This window comes from Vulpes lagopus, chromosome 9 (assembly GCF_018345385.1).
Source record: "Vulpes lagopus strain Blue_001 chromosome 9, ASM1834538v1, whole genome shotgun sequence".
Lineage (NCBI taxonomy): Eukaryota > Metazoa > Chordata > Mammalia > Carnivora > Canidae > Vulpes > Vulpes lagopus.
In genome coordinates this window covers 35,949,727-35,972,289 of record NC_054832.1, presented here as the reverse complement: position 1 = coordinate 35,972,289, position 22,563 = coordinate 35,949,727, and the positions used below count along the sequence as shown (strand labels likewise).

At 43.9% G+C, this 22,563-nt stretch overlaps 1 protein-coding gene across 1 annotated transcript in view; it reads right to left on the bottom strand.

Moving 5' to 3' along the window:
- The window catches only part of SNX31 (sorting nexin 31), a 59,969-nt gene that overhangs the window by 31,306 nt on the left and 6,100 nt on the right, over positions 1-22,563 (bottom strand). The window contains exons 3-7 of the mRNA XM_041768435.1: positions 18,601-18,715; positions 15,061-15,125; positions 6,782-6,892; positions 2,069-2,159; positions 669-756 (exon numbers count right to left, since the gene is read on the bottom strand). Coding sequence (XP_041624369.1) covers positions 669-756; positions 2,069-2,159; positions 6,782-6,892; positions 15,061-15,125; positions 18,601-18,715 — 470 coding nt within the window. The remainder of the gene's footprint in view (positions 1-668; positions 757-2,068; positions 2,160-6,781; positions 6,893-15,060; positions 15,126-18,600; positions 18,716-22,563) is intronic.

Genomic DNA, 22,563 nt, shown 5'->3' with positions numbered 1-22,563 from the left:
ACAGCAGCAGTAATAAACACTGGGAAGTACAGATTATAGGATATATGTGGGGTGCTTCCTGTTATTCTCTGTTTGTATCCTTGCCATAAGGCTTCTTGTTTCTGAGAGAAAGGGTGGTATTTTTCTGCAAGGTGTTCAATCAGCCTGGGAGTGTGGCTGGCCCTGATTTATATGCATTTATTGTTGGAATCCTTTAGGATGCAAGCTGAATACTTAAGAGTATTCTACTCAAATTCACTGCAAGTTGGCTGAGTCCACTCTTTGCTTTAGGGAATACTACAGCTCAACAGATGAATCACACGTGCTTGTAATCATCAACAAATTCCTTCAATTAATACTGTCGATAATTCATTCCAAAGCAAGCCCACAACCTGCAGCTTCTCATCATTCCTGCTTCCATCCCCACCTCAATGGGCCACCATCTTCATAACAATATCCCTCAAGTACTTACTGGAGACAAGTGAAAGTCATCCTCAACATCCTATTGTTTAGGACAAATATTCTGGTTCATTCTCCACTTTCTCTTCTTTACTGCCCTCCTCACAACCATCCCCAAGTTCTTGGTCTCTCTCTAGCTGTTAGGTTGTGAGCTAACAGGGTAAGACCAACAAATTCTCAACAGGAATCTAAAACATCCTCAAGTACCTACCATCACCATAAATGCTTACCACTTCCTGAGTCCCACTTTGCAGTCTTCCACTTTAGCACTTTGAAGACTCACATAAGGCAGTTCAAAGTCCACCAATTTTTTCATGACTAGAGAAAGGAGAAGGGAGTCTTACTGGTTGAAAAGGCACAAATAGTTTACATACAGAGGCTTTGAAGTGAGAAAGCATTACCACTGGAAATGCTAAAATCACAACGATAATATTCCCCTGCACTTGTACACAATTTTTAACTTTCTGAAATTCCTTCAAAAGATAAATAGCAAAAAATTTAAAAAAAAAAAAAAAGATAAATAGCGGGCAGCCCCGGTGGCGCAGTGGTTTGGCGCCGCCTGCAGCCCTGGGGTGTGATCCTGGAGACCCGGGATCGAGTTCCGCGTCGGGCTTCCTGCATGGAGCCTGCTTCTCCCTCTGCCTTTCTCTCTCTGTCTCTGTGAATGAATGAATGAATGAATGAATGAATGAATGAATAAAATCTTAAAAAAAGGATAAATAGCATTTGATCCTCATAAAATATCAATGCCTTTAGTAGGAGGTGTTTTACACTGTGAACCTCACAGCTCAGTGTACCTCCAGACAGCTCAGTGTACCTCAGATCTCAGTGTCCAAGCCATCATACAAACCCTTAACTTCCAACTCAAAATCACTGCAGCTTCTGGAGAACATACGTAAGCTGCCTTCAGATAATTGATACCATTTTACAAGTAAATAACTTACAATGTCTTAGAAGAATGTCTATAGAGAAAAGCAAAAACTATGTGAATCATCTATCATCTTTCACTAACTCATTACATGTTCTTTAAAAATCTGAGAACTTAGAGCATCCACATTTTCTCACCAACATTCCTTAACAAGGAGGAGTGATGGTGTGATGGGATGTCCTGACACCTGGGATCTAGCACTCCATTTTTGAGGGGGTTGTGGGATGGCTGGTGGTCTGCGGCCAGGGCGCCAGCATAAAATGAGGCGGACATTAGGCCCAGGGCTGGTGCAGGTACAAGACAAAGCGCAGTTGCTGAAAGGATCTGACATCTTGCTACCATCCATTCTACCTCTCTGGAGTTGCTCATCCCCAACTTCCCCTCCCCCAACTTTTTTGCTTAAGATTTTATTTATTTATTCATGAGAGACACACAGAGAGAGGCAGAGACATAGGCAGAGGGAGAAGCAGGGAGCCTGATAGGAGAATCGATCCCAGGACCCCGGGGTCACAACCTGAGCCAAAGGCAGACGCTCAACCATTGAGCCACCCAGGTGCCCCCTCCCTCTCCCAGCTTTCGATCCCCAGGCTGAGAACGGCACCCCCCACTCAGCTATATCTCCTGCATCCCATGGATCTGAGCACCAGCCCACAGCAGCCCACCCCTTCTCCTGGCTGCCCTGCCTCCCCCTTCTCTCCTTACCAGAGACCTTGCCCTCTTTGCAACACTGAATGAGAAACAGGCCAAAGTAGCCCAAGAGCTCCTGACACAGTCCAATTTTGTGTGACACCACCTTTAACCAAAGACAAGAAAAATTAGGGGTGTCGGCCATGCTAACAGTGATGTGGAGAATTAGAAATTGCCTGTAAACATCGATAAAAAGTACTTTAATGGGCCGCAGGCATTAAAAGTAATCTCTTCTGAATCTAGAAATGATAATCCTAGTTTTACAAAATTTAAAAATTAAGAAAATTAGAGTGAAGAAAGCAAAAATCAGCCCTAACACAACGGACACGAACTGGCGTCTGCTGAGGCTGGTTGTCCCATCTCAGACACACATGTGTCTCCCAGAGAATTTGGTCTTCACAGTCCACTGGAGGGCAGCAGCCAGTCTCCATGCAAGTCTGTCCTGTGGTATCTGCCACTGGGGCCCCCGTGCCAATCTGCCTGCCCATGGGCTGGATTATCAGACATTGGGAGGAGGGATGTTCCCCACTCCTTGCTGGCATATAAAAGTGTACAAGCTATTGTCTGGCTTTGACCCCCCAGCCTGCTTCTGTCTGGGGTCTCCTGTGATGGTCTCCTAGTCTAATTTATATGGCGTTTATATTGCTCGGTGACACCTCAGGTCCCAGGCACAGGCCACTCTCATTTCATGTTCCTCCCTGGCCTTTATGTCCAACAGCTTTCATTTCGACACCAATGGCTTCATTTTGGCCAGCAGGTCTCAAGGCTAAAACCTTATGTCTTATGCTCACTCACCTTCCCTTAGCAGGAACATCCATGCTACCACAGGTTCTCCCCGCCTTTACCCACCCAGACCTTCCCTCTTGAAGACAGGGCTCCAGAGTGATTCCTTTGCTTGCACACTCTGAATTCACTAGACCACCTCCGTGACACTCGATTCACCTTTGCAGCTGTGTGCGTGAGCTGATGCATTTAACATGTTTGGCAGTTGTACAAATATGAGTTCTCAAGGTGGCAGTTGTACAAACATGAGGCTCGAAGGGGTACTTTTCTTGTCAGAGGTCTGTAAACTACCTCATGAGACAGGCTTACTAGGTGGATGATATGAGTGGGTGCTCTTGGCCTAGCTTTGAAAATAAAGAAGAGCCTGGGAACTTTTCACATGTTCAGTCAAGGCTTGTCCCATTCTACCTCACCCAACCACGTGCCCAAGCATAGACCCCAAGCCCAAACACAGCGCTCCTGTGTGCGCAGGGTGAGTGTGTGCTGGAAGGTAACGGACTGCAAAGACGTCTTTTCCTAGAATGTGATCCATATCCATTCAGATTCAATTTCTCTCTTCTCTGACTTGTTCAGTGAAAACAGCAAGCTTACGTGCCAGGGCTGATAAAGGAGCAGGGGGGAAGGATGGAGAAGCCTTTTATAATTTATAAAGACATAAGCACACACACCTTCTCTTGAAAGGAGTAAGCATCAACAAAAGGAGACACAATAATATTTTCTTCTTAGCAAATGTTAAGGATACTTCAAAACACAAATGCCACCAATAAAACCACATTAGTGCAAACACATAAAAATCCAAAATGAGATTTCAGCTTGTTGCTGGTTCTTTAAGGAGTGCAGCAGGATGGTGGTGAGGTGGAGAATGAGGGGAAGAAGGCTTGAGGAGGCCTAAACAATGATTTTCAATTACAAAATTTAAATTAAAAATTAAATTAAATTAAATCCCAGCATCTTTATGCTGGAGAAGCTCCCAGGCCCTGGAAGAGTATGCACCTGTCTGCCTGGCCACCTGCTCACTTTGCTTTTTACACAAACTCCACCGCTTCAAGGGCAGAACCTCCAGGTAAACCTGCCTGAAGTTAATGACGTCAGGGTCCGGGGTTTGGATTTCTCCCAAGTCGGTGTGATTGGGAGAGGGAAAGGACATGTTTCGGATCGCAAATGCACCTCGCTATGCTATAGGTTACAAGGAGAACGGGGCCAAATAGCTGGCTTTCGGAGCTCTAGACTCATCACTCTGCTCAGTGCTGACTGGGCATTCCCTCCGTATCAATAACAACACCCGTAATGAGAAATAACCGTAACCGCACTGCTGATGGGACGGGAGCTATTTCTATAACTACGTAGGCACTGACTTGAAAGGTAGGCAACTTACCCAAACTCACACGGCTACAGCGAGGCAGTGCTGCCATTTGACCCCAGCTCTTGCCCTCGCCCCACAGAGAGGAGGCCCCCAACTCCCGTGGGCAGCTGCCTTCAGCTGCAGGTACGTCGAGTCAGGCCAGCGAGCTCAGTATGTGAAAAACATCCGGCAGGGCAGGCTTTCCAGGTCTCCACGGCCCCAACCCTTCCCAAATTACCTCATGTCCCTCCTCTGCCCCCCAGGGTTGTGTGCCTGGCCCTGCAGGTGTCTGCCTCCCGTTACTGTCCTCCCCGTTCACTAGTGTCTGTCTCCCACTGCACAGGCCCTGGGAGGGGAATTGAGGGAACCGTGTCTCTGTAGTTGAGAGCTTATTCTTTTTTCTTTTTGCATAAATCCCCTAAGGCGGGATCCCTGGGTGGCACAGCGGTTTGGCGCCTGCCTTTGGCCCAGGGCGCGATCCTGGAGACCCGGGATCGAATCCCACATCGGGCTCCCGGTGCATGGAGCCTGCTTCTCCCTCTGCCTATGTCTCTGCCTCTCTCTCTCTCTCTGTGACTATCATAAATAAATAAAGATTAAAAAAAATGTTTAAAAAAGTAAAAAAAAAAATCCCCTAAGGCATTAAATGTCAAAGGTCTTTGATGCTTTTCAAAAAGGTCATTCTGGATGTCAGTATAGAAGATGGGCAAGACTGGAAGCAGGAACTAGTTTTGGGGCTGTTACAGAAATCTGGCTGAGGGGCCCCTGGGTGGCTCAGTGGTTGAGTGTCTGCCTTCGGCTCAGGTCATGAGCTCGGAGTCCTAGGATTGAGTCCCGCATCGGGCTCCTGCATGGGGCCTGCTTCTCCCTCTGCCTATGTCTGCCTCTCTCATGAATAAATAAATACAAATCTTGAAAGAAAGAAAGAAAGAAAGAAAGAAAGAAAGAAAGAAAGAAAGAAAGAAAGAAAGAAAGGAAGGAAGGAAGGAAGGAAGGAAAGAAATAAAGAAAGAAAGAAAGAAAGAAAGAAAGAAAGAAAGAAAGAAAGAAAGAAAGAAAGAAAGAAAAAGAAAAAGAAATCTAGCTGAGAAATGAGGGCTCAAATTAGGGGATGTGAAGATGGGAAGGAGGAAATGGGAAGACAAAATTATTAGGGGAGAGATTTGGGATACAAGGTCAGTAGGATTCAGGGAGTCGGAGGTGGTGAAGGAGGGGGGACCCTAGAGTAACCTCTCAATGGACGGCCTTGGCGATGAGGTGGCTGCTGATCCCTTTCAACTAGGCCAGCAGTCCAAAAACCAAAGAAAGGTTGTGTGCAGTGACTTCTGTAGGAAGGAAGGTCCAAAATTATCACTCTTGGACTGAGCCAAGATCCTAGAGAAGGGACATTTCCTACCCTGGGGACAAAGCTGCTCTTTGGAGGCCAGGAGGACATGGGACAGCTTAGATCTCCAGGTTATAAAGAAGAGCCATTCAGCAGGGAAGAGGTCCCCACCCACCCCATAGTCTCAGCTCCAGAGCTGGAACCCAATAGGGAGGATGGCTTGTTTCCTGCCCAGAATGTGTCAGGTACCATGTCCCCAGCACAAAAACATTCTGTCCTTGGAAGGCCCTAGAAACTTTCTGACTTCCACCTGTTTATAACTTTATATTCTAGCCTCACATACTTCTCTGGAAGATTAGAACTAAAACCCTCCAAAGGGGAATCCCTGGGTGGCACAGCGGTTTAGTGCCTGCCTTTGGCCCAGGGCGTGATCCTGGAGACCTGGGATCGGATCCCACGTCGGGCTCCCGGTGCATGGAGCCTGCTTCTCCCTCTGCCCGTGTCTCTGCCCCTCTCTCTCTGTGTGTGATTATCATGAATAAATAAATAAAATCTTAAAAAAAAATAAAACCCTCCAAAGGAAAAGGACCTGGGAACAGTGTCTGGGTATGAGAAGCCAGTGCCCCCTTGATGCCCAGGGAAGGGAGGGAAGGCCCCGGAGACCGAGCTGGTAACAGCCGCCATCTAAAGATGGGGAGGACAGTTTCTAGGTCTTGTCCTCAGACTCTTCACAAAACCAACTGGAATGCAGGTCTGGCCCTCTGAACCCAGAATTAGACCTGCTGGGGTGTTGGTTTCAGTGTTTTCTCTGTGGGGGTGGGGGGGAGGGGACACAACTCTCAGCCTTTGAGAAATCCTCTGTCACTTTCTCCCAGAACCTGTCACCAGCCTACCTGGGTAAGGCCTGTTTCAGACTCATGTGGACTCCACTCCCTCTCCTGCTCCCAACTATGAGGCATCCCCTAATAAAGCACTTGGCATATTTCCATGGCACATCCTTGGCTGAGTCCCAGGTGACTGACTGCAGCCTTAGGAAGGGACAAAAAGATGTCTGGGAAGTTGATGCAAGGAGAGGAAAACTAAAGATACTCTGGATGATTGGCTGTGTCTCAGATTCCTTTCTCAGTGTCCCAGAAAATCCCAGCATCTCAACAGATATGTCATCCAGAATCAAATGACAGGCAGGAAGCTTCTGGAAGGTAACCTTATCCTAGTCCCTGCTTGCAAACAGAATGATTCCTAAATTTGGTTCTGGAACTGGAGTTTAAACAAAGTTTACCTCTAGGACTCTTTCAGCAGTATCTGATGTTAGAATTTCGACTTGAATATTCCTTCCATCTGGCAGAAATATATCCAGAGAGGCTGTCTTGGTAGTGATGCTAAATGTGTCCTGCAAGTGAAAAAAAATTATAGTAAGCCGCCCACAGTGCCCTTCAGCGGGGTACATGGTGCAGAAATGGTATCTTTCTCTACCTGGACCCTTGGGGCATCTGGTGCTTAGAAACACAGAACGGGGATCCCTGGGTGGCTCAGCGGTTTAGCGCCTGCCTTTGGCTCAGTGTGTGATTCTGGAGTCCTGGGGTTGAGTCCCGCATCAGGCTCCCTGCATGGAGCCTGCTTCTCCCTCTGCCTATGTCTCTGCCTCTCTGTGTCTCTCATGAATAAATAAAATCTTTAAAAAAATTTTTTAGGAACACACAGAGCTGACTGTAGAGATTTGTGGGATGGTGTTCTAAGGGGCAGGGTGCAGTGAGGAGGGGTGTGAAGGGGCCAAAGCCAGGCAATGACGTGCAGCTGAATAATTTCCAAACAACAAGGCATCCATTTTTGGCGGGGGGGGGGGGGGGGGGGCGGGAAGCTATCCACTTGACCTTGGGGCATCTCAGATTTTCTTTTTTTTTATTTATTTGTTTGTTTGTTTATTTATGATAGTCACAGAGAGAGAGAGAGAGAGAGACAGAGACAGAGACAGAGAGAGGAGGAGGGAGAAGCAGGCTCCATGCACCGGGAGCCCAACGTGGGATTCGATCCCGGGTCTCCAGGATCGCGCCCTGGGCCAAAGGCAGGTGCTAAACCGCTGCGCCACCCAGGGATCCCTGCATCTCAGATTTTAATTCTCATTTTGAATATTTGCATCCCTGAAAGCCCACAATCTGCAATAATTTATGATTCTGCTATAGCAAAACTCTGAAGTGTGCAAACCATGAGGCCTGAATGAGTAAGCACGTCACTCTCTGGTAAGTTGGTGTCCAGCTGAGATCCAGCTCCCCCAGCTCAGTCCTGCTTTGCTTGCACTTATACACTCTGCAAGGGGATGTGTGTGCACTTGAGGCTACTGCAAATCTGGGGGCCTGTGAAGTTCTTGGATAGAGCGTTCTGCAATGTCAAGGACATGTTAGAGACACTGGGAAGGCCTGCAGAGTCTAAGAAAGCGTGAAGCTGAAATTGGTGCTCAGGTACCAAAGAGAGGGGGACCCCAGGAGGACGCATGGCCAGTGGCTGCCCAGCTGAGCCTCCCCGGGCAGTTGCGTTGCAGGGAGGGCTCTTTCTAGCACCTCCCAAGTGGGATACTGTCAGCCCCCAGGGCTGCTGCATTTCTGGGAGGCTGATTCAGGTCACAGCCTTTCTGAGCCCAGGTTCTAAGACAGGATCAAACTCTAATACACCAACATATCCACTGTACGCAGTGAGTTCACTTCCTTCCTAGGCATTTAGAATGGCAGTAGTTACGCATCATCCTGGGGAGAACGGAGAGAAGAGTCACTCAAGTCATTTTCTGTATTCTAAGCCAACTATATTAAGCTAGAATATTAGTAACACAGAGCTACCGAGACAATGCACACCCAGCCCCGGTTACTGCCTTCCTGGTATCTGGCTGGGGGAGAGAAGAACCAAACGACCCATCCTAAGGTTGTCTGGAGATCACAGAGCTGGGTTCAGGTGCACAGACCAAGTGGGACCTCTCCTCGCAACAGGCAACACCTCCCCTTTCCTTACCTCCACTGCATTCACAGATACAAGAGATCAGGCTTTATAGGGAACTGGGGGACTCTAACAACTCAACTGCACTACCCAGGTACCTCAAAAGCCCGATCACATTAGGGACAAGCTTATTTTTTCTAATTTTATTATCAAAGGGTAAGCTTTGACTTTACATTTTAACTACCCCCTACCATGCACTTACAAGTACTAAGTTTCTGTGGGTTCCCCCCAAATAATTATTGCAAATAGTCCCTTTCTAGGTACAGCTTTGCCTAGATGTTGGTTCTTAAAGTTTTGGGACCTATAATCACAAACATGTCTTAACTCAGGAGAATAACACTCAAAATGAATGAAAATAATGCTATTGCTTTTTGGCCAGGTTCTTTTTTTATTTTTAAAGGTTTTATTTATTTATTTATTCATGAGAGACACGGAGAGAGAGAGGTGGAGACATAGGCAGAGGGAGAAGCAGGCTCCCTATGGGGAGCCTGATGTGGGACTCTATCCCAGGGCCCCAAGATCACGACCTGGGCCAAAGGCAGACGCCCAAACACTGAGCCAACCCAGGTGCCCAACTTTTTGGTGAAATTCTAAAGGAAAGCTTAGCATTTATTTATATTACCTCAGTGCAACTCTCAACCCAAACCAAACTTTAGATGGATAAGCAATGCACTCAGAGGTACCAAGGGACTGGGCTGAAACATGTGAAGAAATGGGTTCCAAGCCCAGCTCCCACACTCACCACATGGGACCTTGTGCAAATCTGGAGAGGTTATTTGCCCCCTGTGTTCTTCACTCCTTCAGCTTGAAAATAAGGGTGGTAATAATGCCCACCTCATAGGGCTGTGGTAAAGACTCAAAGAAGCAATGTGTGGAACTTGGAACGGCACTCACTGCAAACACCCAAATGGTGGCTATGTGGCTTTGTTATTGTTAGCAGAAGGAATAAGGAGGAAGTTATGTCCCTTTGATTAGAATGAGCGCCAACAGATAAGAAATAAAGGATTCAAAAAAAAACCAAAACAAAACAAAAAAAAAAAAAGAAATAAAGGATTCAAGACAAGACTCAGGAAGATGTTTTTAATATTCATATCCAATCAAGTTGAGCTGCGTATATTTTACATCTTACACTATTTTATCTTGAATCCATCCACTTTTCATCTCCACCGCCAGCACCATAGACCCAACTAACATCTCCTTTCCCTCGACTCTTGCAGTGGCCTCTTGGCCTCCATCTCACTCCACTACAGCGCACTCATAGCAGCCAAAGAAATATTTTTAAAATGCAAACCTAAAAATGTCCCACCACCCCTTGCTTAAAACCCTCCAAAGCCTTGTCTGGCTCATGGAAGGCAGCTATGCTCACCACTGTACCACCAACGCTGCCCTTAACATTGCTCACATGGTTTTCCTCTACTTACACCACTTCTGACACTAACTATCTGGAGTTAACACAGACACCACAAATTAAGGGCTCAATCCCACAAAACTGCCCCTCTCCAATTTCAGAAGCCAATAGCAAGTCCAGGCCTCCCACACTTCTCACCAACTGGGTAGAAATCAGAGGTTCCCACAACACCCTCCTCAAGATTGGTAATTTTCTGGAATGGCTCACAGGATTCAGGAAAGCTCTTTTTACCTTCTATTACCCTCTTATAAAGAAGACAACCCAGAAACAGCCAAATGGAAAAGATGCACAAGGCAAGGCATGTGGAAAGGGGCACTGAGCTTTCCATGCCCTCTGGGCACACACTAACCTGCCAGCACCTCAGCATGTTCACCAGCTCCAAAGGTTCAGAGAGCTTTATCACATAGGCATTGATAAACATTCTCAAGAGGAAGTGAGGAAATAGTCACTTCCCGGATCCCCCAAACAAAGCCAGAGTGAACCAAACCTCCCAAGTCAGTAGGTTGCCCCAACTTCCCAGGCACACAAAAGCTACTCCAAATACCTTCTCAGCCTTCTTTTTCTCAAATATGTTGTTCACACAAGGAAGGACACAAAACACTACAATTTTAGAATTGAGAACATTAGAAAGTCTTTAAAGACTTTTCAAACTTCCCTTTATCTCCAAGGTGATCACAGGGCAAAAACATAGAATGAAAAAAAAAACAAAAACATAGAATGTAGTAAGTCAATGGAGTCTAGGGACACAAAACAAGCGGTACATGGTTAGGGCAGGACTGGGTGAGCTACCATCATTCTAGAAATATCACATAACATCAATGGAACTAATGGCTCTGTATCCAGGCTCCCTGGGTTTAGATCCCAGCTCTTTTACTTATGAGATATGTGCCCTCAGACACATTACTTAACTTGAACAAGAGATCCTAATAACACCTCCTTCCACAAGTTATAGAGGATAAATGAGACCAGGCCTCACCCAGATTAAATCACCCTATGGAGGGAAACTCCTCTTGTTTTTGCAACTTGCATATGATAATCCTTGACGAAGGCTTTCCTCAGAGGGGTACCAGGGAGGTTGCACACATTCACATTTCTAATGTCCTATGTCCTCGCCCAGAGAGAAGATGCTCTTGTACTGCTGACCCTGGAGAGCCAGGCCTGGGAGCATGTGATTACATGGCAATAATCACTTGGCAACTGCAGGTCAACCACTTATCAGGAGCAGTGAAGATATGTAGGCCTGTATACTGAGGTAGGCAACTGCTGTTCCTACCTCAATTTACAATAATCCCCGTTCCTCAGGCTCCTTTCACATTCAGCAAATCTACACATCACCACTGCTCATTCCAGTTCTCCAGTTCCTGTATGTTCTGCAGGAGCATCTTGCTGCAAGCTCCATAAGCCAAATCTCTCCTGCATTGACTGCATCTATTTACTGCCAATACATCGCTCTGGCCCTGAAAGGTAGTCAGGGGAGGATCTGCTGGAAGTTGGGGTAGACTCACCCCCAATACTACGCGGCTACTGGCTTCACTTTTACTAATATCAGTCCTGAGTCTTCTAGACCACCAGATATCTATGTGGTTTGTTGTTTTGTCCCTAATGGGAAGAAAAATCTAGAGTATAATCTTACTTCCCTGCCCACCCGAGAAATCTTCCAGCTCAATTGTCTCTTCCATTAGAAGGTCTCCCAGACATGCTCTCATCCATGGCAGTGTGTCCCAGCCCTTTCCTCACCAGGGCACACATACGGAATGATATTCGTACATCACACTGGGGTAAGCAGAGTGGCAGGATTCACAAATGCTGCACCGGGGTTGAGAGGACAGAAAGGTCAACACAGCCCTCACCTTCCCCGGGGTCATGCCCAGCAGCATAGCACGCATGGTGTGTGGTCCTGTCTCACAGAACTTGTTACATTTAGTGCTGTGCCCAGTGACGTTTGTTTCCCCAACAAGACAGTTTCCCAGACTCTGTGAGCTGGACGGGGTGCTATTTACTGGTGTCTCCCCAGCCTCCAGAGCAGTGTTGGCTCGCAGCAGGCATTCACTACACATTTGTTCAACGTATGAATGATAAAGGACAGCATGAAGTAGGACAGGGACGCAATGAACACAGAACCACCTTCCTGACTTAAGTGTCTTTTTAAAAATCATCAACGTCCTTTATAAATAGCTTTAGAAGTAAAGTTACTTCTGTCCTGCTCTCTTCTAGAGACAAACAGAAAATGAGCGGAAGGAAAATCATCCTTGAAGAAGTTGAAAATTGTCCCGAGCCTGAACCACTAACGGGATTTGTAGAGGGGCTGCCAAGTGTAGTGAAAATCAGACCTGGGGATCCCTGGGTGGCGCAGCGGTTTGGCGCCTGCCTTTGGCCCAGGGCGCGATCCTGGAGACCCGGGATCAAATCCGACATCAGGCTCCCGGTGCATGGAGCCTGCTTCTCCCTCTGCCTATGTCTCTGCCTGCCCCTCTCTCTCTCTCTCTCTCTCTCTCTCTCTCTCTCTCTCTCTCTCTCTCTCTCTCTCTGTGACTATCATAAATAAATAAAAATTAAAAAAGAAAAAGAAAAAAAAAGAAAATCAGACCTGGCCAGGGAGGGGAGAAGCAGGGGTGTTGAGGTGCCAGAGAATGTAGGTCACACAGAAGCTGCCTTAAAGCCGTTAATCACCAGGGCCTAGTGTGATTAGGGAGCCCAACTGCAGGCCCATTTCACACTACCTGGTGGCAGGGGAGGCCAAAAAAATGTGCAGATGCACTATCTTTGCAGAAAGCAGTCTCTCAGCATTGTTGGGAAGAGAAGAAAGGACTGGTGCTAATGGTAGCACATACTTCCTAAGTGTTAAGTTTGCCAAATAATATTTAAGTGCTTTAAGAGATATTTAAGAGATATTGAAGGGAGTACCTGGGTGGCTCAGTGGTTGAGCGTCTGCCTTTAGCTCAGGTCATGATCCCGGGGTCCTGGGATCGAGTCCCGCATCAGGCTCCCCACAGTGAGCCTGCCTCTCCCTCTGCCTATTTCTGCCTCTCTCTGTGCCTCTCATGAATAAATAAAACCTTAAAAAGAGAAAGAAAGAGAGATTGAAGGCTTACTGAATTCTCAAAACAACCCTGTGAGGCAGAGGTTGTTTTAAAATTCTCCCCATTTTACAGATGGGGAAACTGAAATACAAAGAGGCTAAGTAAATTGCCCCAAGCCATACAAATTGAAAGTTGGGCAGCCCAAATTTAAATCTGGGTCATCTCACTCCTGACCTTGCACTCTTAACTACTCAGCCAGTCCTGAGACTATTTAGTCAGTAAGGAGGTTCAATTGCTAGGTTGTCATGTGTGGAACTATAGCTATGGCTTCACTGCTAGACACACTGCCCAGCCCCCAGGCAGAACGCTAGAGAAAGTGCTCAGAAACAAGAGGTAGGATTCAGGAGTATAATAGAGTCAAATGCCTCAACCCTAGCTCCCCCGCTCTAACACTGTGTGTCAGCTGGCTCACAAAGCACAGCCCCTTCCAAAGCTGAGTGATTGCCTGAGAAGAAATAGAAAGAGCCCTTGGCACAATTCCTGTGGGGAAGGAGGGAGGAATCGTGGCCAACTAAAGGTAAAAAATATATTCCCCAAACCATGGCACTAAGGAGATGACAATGACAGATGTATTAGTAAAAATATGGCTTCTCTGAACTAAGACCTCAAAGAACAGATGGAGGCCTCAAAAAAAGAGGTAAGATAGCAAAGATATAAAAGTCATCTGGCAAAGTTGACAGAAGAAACAGAAGAGAAAAATAAAGCCCTTGCAAGAGGGAATATCTCATCAGAGGAAGCAAGGTAAGGTAAGACACTAACGGAACTAAAACCAGGTAGAAATCTTTCAAATTATCAGAAAAAGAAAAAAGGCACTCAGAACAAATCTCCAAAACACTGACAGCCCATGAGTGGTTTTTAAAGAGCACTGAAAGCAAAAGCCATAATGTGCCCAAAAAAGATGACAGAATTGAGGCCAAACGCACCTCTGTGTATTGATGGAGAACAATGTACAAGATGCAGAATTAAACAAACCAGTCTCTGTAAGTGCATGGAATTTGTGCTTATTTGTAAAACATAAAGGATATGCATACATATGAACACATGTAGATGCACAGAAACGTGTAGAAAGAACACATATTAAACTGGAAACAGTTGTCTCTGAAAAGGGGTGCTGGAGGTTTGTGGTGGGATCATATGCCTTTTTGTGCTGTTTGAGTTTTACAACCATCAACACCTCAACAACAAACTTTCCAAAGAAAAAGAAAGCACATATTTTTTAAGCCATCAAATATATGTGAAAATAGGAATAGTGACACCATGGAAGACCCCAGGGTCACTTCTCAAGTTGAATGATCCACTTAGTATACCTACACAATTGACCCACTGAATAAATGAAATTTGCTCCCAGTTCTTACAAATTCCATCAAAGTATCATTCCTCCCTTAGTTAGGGATCCGGTTCAATAATATCATGTTATTCTTATGACTTTAATCTTCTCAACGCTTTCCATTCAGTCAAGAACATACTTGTAGGCATAAACATGTTCCCCTGTGTATAACAAGAATAAGTGGTGTGCTGACCAAGCCTACTTGGCAAACTTCCAGCCTCTACAGGGCAAGAGGCCGGCGGTTCTGAAGACCAACAAAGGAAAGGGAGTTGCACGATGTCATCTCTGACTTTTCTCTGTGACCCATTTACAAAAAAGTTAGGAGCAGAGAATATACAAGTATCAGTTGGGATGGCTCTTATTGCTATCTTGATGTCTTTATTGTGGCACTCTTGATTCCAGCGAGAGATGGAAGGTCCCAGAGTTGTTGTGGGGGCCCTTACTGATGAAAGGTTCTCTTCCCCATGGCCAGAGATATACAGTGCTTAGGCTACAGGATTAAAAAGATATCTGCTTAATTAAGATGAGTTACAAAAAAAAAAAATTAAGATGAGTTCCAAGGTTGAGTGACACGCTTATTTTCCATCAAGAATCTAAACCTCCAAAAACCAAAACAAAACAAAATAGGAACCATCCTCCAGTTACTGTGAACGAATAGATTTTATCCCATGTGGGGTCAATGGCCAGAAACATGCACATGGTAACTAAGAGACATGTCCAGCAGTAAAATCATGATCTTAAAAAAAGAAGAGCACACTTACCAACTGTATGAGTTTTAAAAAGTCAACGAAGACATCACTCCTCAACATGTTTGGGTCCACAGTTACTGAAAAATATAGATGGTGATCCAGTTAGCACAGGGCTGAGTTGACTTCTCTGTTAAATTGCTCTATCCCCCAGGGAATGCTGAAGGCCTTGCCAGTACAACCCTGCCTCCTTGGGCAGTGATGCTATGACCTGTCAAAAACATGAAAAGCCACAAAGCTTGCCTCCTCAAGGCAGCCTTGACAGCAACATAAACCCATCATATCAGGCCCAGGAGTCTCACTTTAGTCCCACAGCTCCATATCACTCCCCATCCAGCGTGCTGCCCTTCCAGGATGATGATGAACTTAATGTGAAAAGCAAAAAGGTCTTAAAACTTGGACCTGGACTTCTACTTTGGCAAGACAATTTCTTAATTTGAAATCAACCAAGAAACGCTGATTGAGAGGATCTCTCTTACCAGAAGCTCTCAAGAGGTTATCCCCAGAAAAATTATTAGAAGGCTGTCCTAGAAACTTAAAGTTTTCTACTCTTCTATAAGAGTAATTTACCCTCGTAGTTTTTAAAGTTCAGATACCAATATTCAGGTGCTGTGGCCAGAGAAGAGGGGCAGAGACTTTCCCCTGAAGAGTCCAGACTCCCCCATGAGGCGCTCCCCAGCCTGCTTTCCTCAATTCTTACCCTTCTTCCCATAATGTCTCTCCTGGAACCTGCCCTCTAGCCAAACCTAGATACTTACTAAATCTGTAGCAGATGTCTTTCTCTTTCCCTTCCCTCTCCTTTTCTTTCTTCTCTTTTTCTCTCTTTTTTTCTTTCTTTCCTTCCATCCTTCTTTCCTTCCCTCTCCCCTCCTTCCTTCTTTCCTTTCCTTTCTTGTTTTGGTAGCTGTTTCAATTGATTTCATGATGTAGCTCCTACCAGCATTCAAAATGAGTACTTACTGAAGTCATTTGGAGTTGTATCTTTCCCCCCAAATGCAACATTTTTCAAAAGAAAATAAGGAAAAGAAAGTCTCTGTATTATGAGAATCTTTTTATAAAAGGTGAATTCTCTTGGGATGCCTGGGTGGTTCAGTGGTTGCACATTTGCTTTTGGCTCAGGTCATGATCCCAGGGTCCTTGGATCGAGACCTGCATCAGGCTCCCTGCATGGAGCCTGCTTCTCCCTCTGCCTATGTCTCTGCCTCTCTCTGTGTGTCTCTCATGAATAAATAAATAAAACCTTTTTAAAAAAAAGGTATTCTCTCTTTTTTAAGGGAGGTATTTTCTGCTTGGGGGTGGGGGGAGCCCTTGTCTTATTTTCTGGAATATATGCGGTATATATGCAAATTAACAGTATGCTTATTAGCATGGATTCTTGGAGATGAGGAAAGCTGTTGAAAAAAGGGTTCATCCAATTAGTATTTACTGTGCAACTGTTAAGGACCAGCTACAATGCTAAGCACTTGTATATTTTAGTTCATTTAATTTTCACAACAAACCCTGAGGTGAATATTATCTCCATTTTACAGATAGACACTGAAGCTCAGAGAACATAAATGTCTTGACCAAGGTCACACAACCAGTAAAGTACAAACCTAGGATTTGATTCTGGATCTGACTCTGGAGCCCAGGTCTCAGTCACAACACTGAGTTCCCTTGCTCTCTCTTGCCAGAGGATGCAGGAGCTAAACCCCCATGAAGTACGCAAAGGCCAGGTCTAGAAAAGCAACCCTTTAGGCACTGTGATCCTTGCGAAAAGGCCCATAGTTAAAGGAGTATTTCACTAAGACATGAGAAATCAAACCAAGAGAGAAGAAAAATTCAACAGGTATTACATTTTGAGTTTGAGAAGGCTTATTTAACACGTTCAAAAGAGGCATATTTTCCATTACAAAAAATGAATGGGAAATAAATGACTTCTAGAATGTTTATGTACTATCTTTAAGGAAATATGTGCAGCCATGAGAAATAAGTTTATAATTGAAGAAGTTTATAATTGCTGATCTAGAATGGTCTGTAAAATATATATTTTAAGATGGAAAAATCAACTCACAGAAGAAACTACCATTTTTTCTTAAGTTATGAAGGATATCAGTGAGATAACTGGTGTAGTTTGAAAAAAGTCTCTAGATTAGCTAACATGTATCAGTGTTAATCACCTGATTTTGATAACTACACTGGTTTAGAAGAGAATGTCCTTGATGTTAGGGAACACACACAGAAGTATTTAAGGGGAAAGTGGCTTGTGTAACACAGGCCTCTCAAAAAATATATATATAATATACCTATGCATACTCATAAAATTGAGGAGAGGTGGTAAAGCAAGTGTAAAATGTTAGCATTTGGGAAATCTGGGTGAAGACTACAGAAACTCTGTGTGTTATTCCTGCATCTTTTTTTGTAAGTCAGAAATTCTTTCAGAATAAAGTTTTTGAGAGTCAGGTACCGAAAAGTATATGGAGTACATTTCAATTTGTATTTAACAAACAGGGATGCATACACATCAGTAGACACAAAAAATTTTTCCATGGAACCTATAAGCCGCTTGTAACAGTACGTACTTCTAGAGGCCTGTGGGGCTGATCTGGAAGGGAACGTACCTTTCATTGTACACTCTTCTGACAAGTTCTATTTTTAAAATATTTTGTGTATATACTATTTTCTCCTTCTCAAAATCTTTAAATAGTTTAATGTCAATTTTGCTATTTCTCCCAAACCCCCTCTTTTTAAGAGGGTTCAGTTTTGCCAACCACAGTTTTTCTGTGCACAGTGTTCATAGGATGCAGGCAATGGGCAGAGACTATGGTCCTGCAAGCCTCACCAGGGGACAGCAGACCTCTGAGGGTCCCTGGCAAGGACAGAGGCAGAAACTCATTTCTGGCATGTCTGATAAACATCTCTGGTATCTGCTGAGAGCTTTCAGGAAAATAATTCATCTCATCCCTCTATTTCGGTCTCAGTCCAGGTAATATGGCTTTGACTTCTATAATCAAAGCCAACATACAACACCCAGGGGCAAATCTGAGAAACAGAGTATTTTTAAAACCAATACAAGGCCATATTTTGTATGATTCCATTTATATTAAATGTTCAGAACAGGCAAATCTATAAAGGAAGAAATCAGTATGGGGGTGGTAGAGGTATGTGGGGGAGAAGACTAAGGAGTGAATGATATTAGGTATGAGGTTTATTTTTGACAAAAATGTTCTCAAGTTAGATCATGGTGGATGATTACACAATTCTGTAAATATACTAAAAAGCACTGAATTGCACAATTTATTTTTTTAACGATTTTAAAAATTTATTTGACAGAGAGAGAGAGAGAGAGAGTGGGCACAAGCAGGAGGAGTGGGGAGAGAAGCAGGCTCTCCACTAAGCAGGGAGCCTGACCTGGGTCTTGATTCCAGGACCCGGGGAACATGACCTGAGCTGAAGGTGGATGCTTAACTGACTGAGCCCCCTGGTGGCCCTGTATTGCACACTTTAAATGCGTGAATTTTACAGTGTGTGATCCGTATCTCAAGAAATCTATAAAAATAAAATCTAAATACATACCATTCTGCAAATATTGTTCCAGCTGGTCCCTTCTCTCATTAGCCATGGAGGCGGTCATTGCAAGATAGTACTTTGGTGGAAAGGGTGGCAGGCTATTTCCAAAGACCCGCCTCAGCTGAAAGATCCAGAAAACACAGTTAAGACAAAGAATCTCCAATTCAAGGTTGATGAGACACCAAAGCCTCCTCTTGGGACAAGTCTCATTCTAGTACTTAATTGAAAATTAACCCTTCCTGGTGACCAAAAGGAGGAAAAGGTGATGCTTTGATTTTCTTAAGGAAGAGTTTATTTCAGGATCGCTTTCTGAAGATACTATTAGACTAGACATACTACAAACTGACCTCTCCAGTCTGAGTTTGGTAGATCTGGGATACATTTTCATTTTTCACTTGTTTTTGCAAGACTGCCTACCACTCACACCATACAATGTTTCTTCAATTAATTCTTCAATAGCATCTGTGATACCAATGATGACAGGAATTTAATTCTCCACCCCACCATCAAATCTGAACATATAGCAGATGTTTACAGCATGCTATCTGATATGTTATCCACCAGCCAGTGCTAATGAGCACTGGGAATATGGCTAGTCCCGAATTGAGATATGCCATCAGTATAAAATACACTCTTGACTACCAAACTTAGTACAAAAATTTAAAAAAGTAAAATATTTTGCTAGTATTTTCTTATATTGATATGTTAAAATGATAATATTTTATATGCTCGATTAAATAAAGTATATTAAAATTAATTTCACTGTTTCTTTTTATGCTTTTTAATTGGGCTACCAGAAAATTTTAAATTACATATGTGGCTCATACTGTATTTCTTTTTTTTTTTTTTTTTTTTAATTTTTATTTATTTATGATAGGCACACAGTGAGAGAGAGAGGCAGAGACACAGGCAGAGGGAGAAGCAGGCTCCATGCACCAGGAGCCTGACGTGGGATTCGATCCCGGGTCTCCAGGATCGCGCCCTGGGCCAAAGGCAGGCGCCAAACCGCTGCGCCACCCAGGGATCCCCTCATACTGTATTTCTATTGAACAGTGCTGGTATATAAAATTCCTATAAGGCTGACATATGATGCCAGTAGAAACCCAGTGAGGCCCCTTCCCACCCTCCCACTCACCCAAATGTTGATCCAAGACCAAGATGGTAATTATTTTTATGTAAGCAAAATAGCGGATTTATGAAGAATATGATTTAAATTAAGATAATCAAAAGTGCATCTTCCCTCATTCCAGCCCTATGCAGATGCAGATGAGGCATGGCATCATTCTCTTTAAAATATGAGAAAGGAGGGGTGCCTGAATGGCTCAGTCATTTAAGCCTCTGACTCTTAACTTTGGCTCAGGTCATGATCTCAGGGTCGGAGATCAAGCCCGCACTGGGCTCCATGGTCAGCCTGCTGGAGATTTCTCTCTCCCTCTGCCCCTCTTCCCACTCTCTCTGAAATAAGTAAATCTTTAAATAAATAAATAAACACACAAAAACAAACAAATACATAAAGGGAGAAACTAGTCAGGAATCAGATTTTAACATGGTATGCCTGGAGAAGAAGGGTGAAAGCTCTTACTATTACCCTAGTCAGTGCCTTAAAGAAAATGAAAACAGATTTAAGAGAAAGAGATAAGAATTTTAAGTCCATGGCTTTTATGACAAATACAGTATCTGGTGAATATTAACTTTGCATAGGCCGTGGCTTCAAAATACATCAAGAATCTTACCAATCCTCTCCACCCCCACTGCCATCACCCTGGTTCAAACCACTGTCCTCTCTTTGCCCCATTATTGCAGCAGCTTTACAACAGATCTCTCTACTTCTGCCCTTAACCCTCTTCAATTTATTCTTAATACAGCACCTCAAGTAACATTCTAAAAAAGGTAAGCTGGATCAATCTATTGCCCTGCTCAAAATCCTTCATGGCTTCCTATCTCACTCAAGGAAAAACCAGTATCTTTAAAATGGCCGAGAGCTATGCCACTTAATATGATGTCCACTAAGCCACCTGTGACTACTTAAACTTAAATCAATTAAAATGAAATAAAATCTACAATTCAGTTCCTCAGTTGTACTAGCCACATACTCATTTGTATTTATGGCAAATTGATACTGAATTGGACAAAGCAAACATAGAGCATTTCTATCAGTGCAGAAAATTGGACAGCATTGGTCTAAGATCTAGAAAGGTTAGCAAATGCCTGCCTGTAGGTAAGATAATTAGGCAAATGGATGACAGGTGATGGGAGTCAGGTTTTTCAATACTGAAGAGTATTCCGATAAGCAAGAGGAGTAGGCTAGAATGATCCATGTGGTGACAGATTATAGTTGGAGATATTGGTATGAACTCATATTTGGCTTAACATAGATGCATATGGCTACATATAAAAATATTTATAGGTATGTGTATACACATATTTCCTTGCTCCATCAGCAAAGAGGGCCTAGAAACAACAATACTACAGTAACAACGAACATACCATACCTAGTCCAAGATCTTGGTTTCTCTTAACCATTCCCCAACTAAAGCAACCATGACCAAAGCAAGAGATATATATAAAAGGAGTCTGGAGCATTTTGTAGCACCAGAAAACAAGAAAGTACTTAAAAAAAAAAAACCCAACAATGGCTGTGTGTCAAAGAGGCACAAGAGCAGACAAAGAGCTCCCATGGGTCAAAGCTGGAACCACTAAAATAACAAAATTAAGGCAGTACTGAAGTATAACCCAAAGCATAAAGTAAATATCCAGGTGTCTATGCAGATATAAATTACTGAATAGGGGATCCCTGGGTGGCTCAGCGGTTTAGCCCCTGCCTTTGGCCCAGGGCGCGATCCTGGAGTCCCGGGATCGAGTCCCGCGTCAGGCTCTCGGCATGGAGCCTGCTTCTCCCTCTGCCTGTGTCCCCCGCCCCCCCCGCGTCTATCATGAATAAATAAATAAATCTTTTAAAAAAATAAGTTACTGAATAAATAAATATGAGAGAAGAGACAAATCTGTGAAGAATCCTTATAATTTATGTAGATATTCACCCCACAAGGAGATGGAGCATTAATCCCTACTCTTTAAGCGTGGACTACACATACTGACTTCCTTCCAAAGGGTATACTTTGGAAAAGGAGGAAAAAGAGTAACTTTATAGTGGTCCAACCTGACAAACACAGCCTCAGTCAGGTGATCAAGGTGAGCATCCACAGTGCTAAGTCATGTTGATGGTAGGTACTCTTCCTGTGATGTGAGAAGAATGACATTGACCTCTGAGGTCTTACATAACCCCAACCCAGTAATGTGAAAAACATCAGATTCTAACAGAAGGATACCTCCCAAAATAACTGACTAGTGCACCTCAAAATGGCCAGTAAAAACAAGGAAAGTCTGAGGAACTGACATAGTCAAGAGGAGTGTAAGCAGACAAGTAAATGTAATGGGATGCTAGGGAAGATATAGGACATTAGGCTAATACTAAAGAAATATAGCTGAATTGTAGGCCATACTTAATGTATTAATATTCACTCATTAATTGTTACAATTGTTCCATGGAAAACAACAGGACAAACCGAGTGCAGGGATATATGGGAACTCTCTGTACTATCTTTGCAATTATTCTATAAATCTATAACTGGTCCACAAAAATAAGGTTATTTTAAAAAAGAAAAACCTGATGTTCTGGCTTCTTGCAAAATCAGAGGTTCTGGAATCACTGGGTTTACATTCCTCAAGTAATCATCCCCTATAAAGGAAGCTTAAGCAGTACCCACCAGTCCCCATTGCCTCTGACCTGATCCATGCCTCTCATTTAAATCACCTGCCTGGCCCCTATAGCCATTGAAGTTTGCAATCTTTCCTGCTTTAAATCTGGTAATAGAAAATATTATAGCAACAATTCTTTTTAATTCAAGGTAATTTTCCTGTTATGCTAAACACTGTCCAAAGACACCCCAGTTGGAGCATCAAACCAACAAG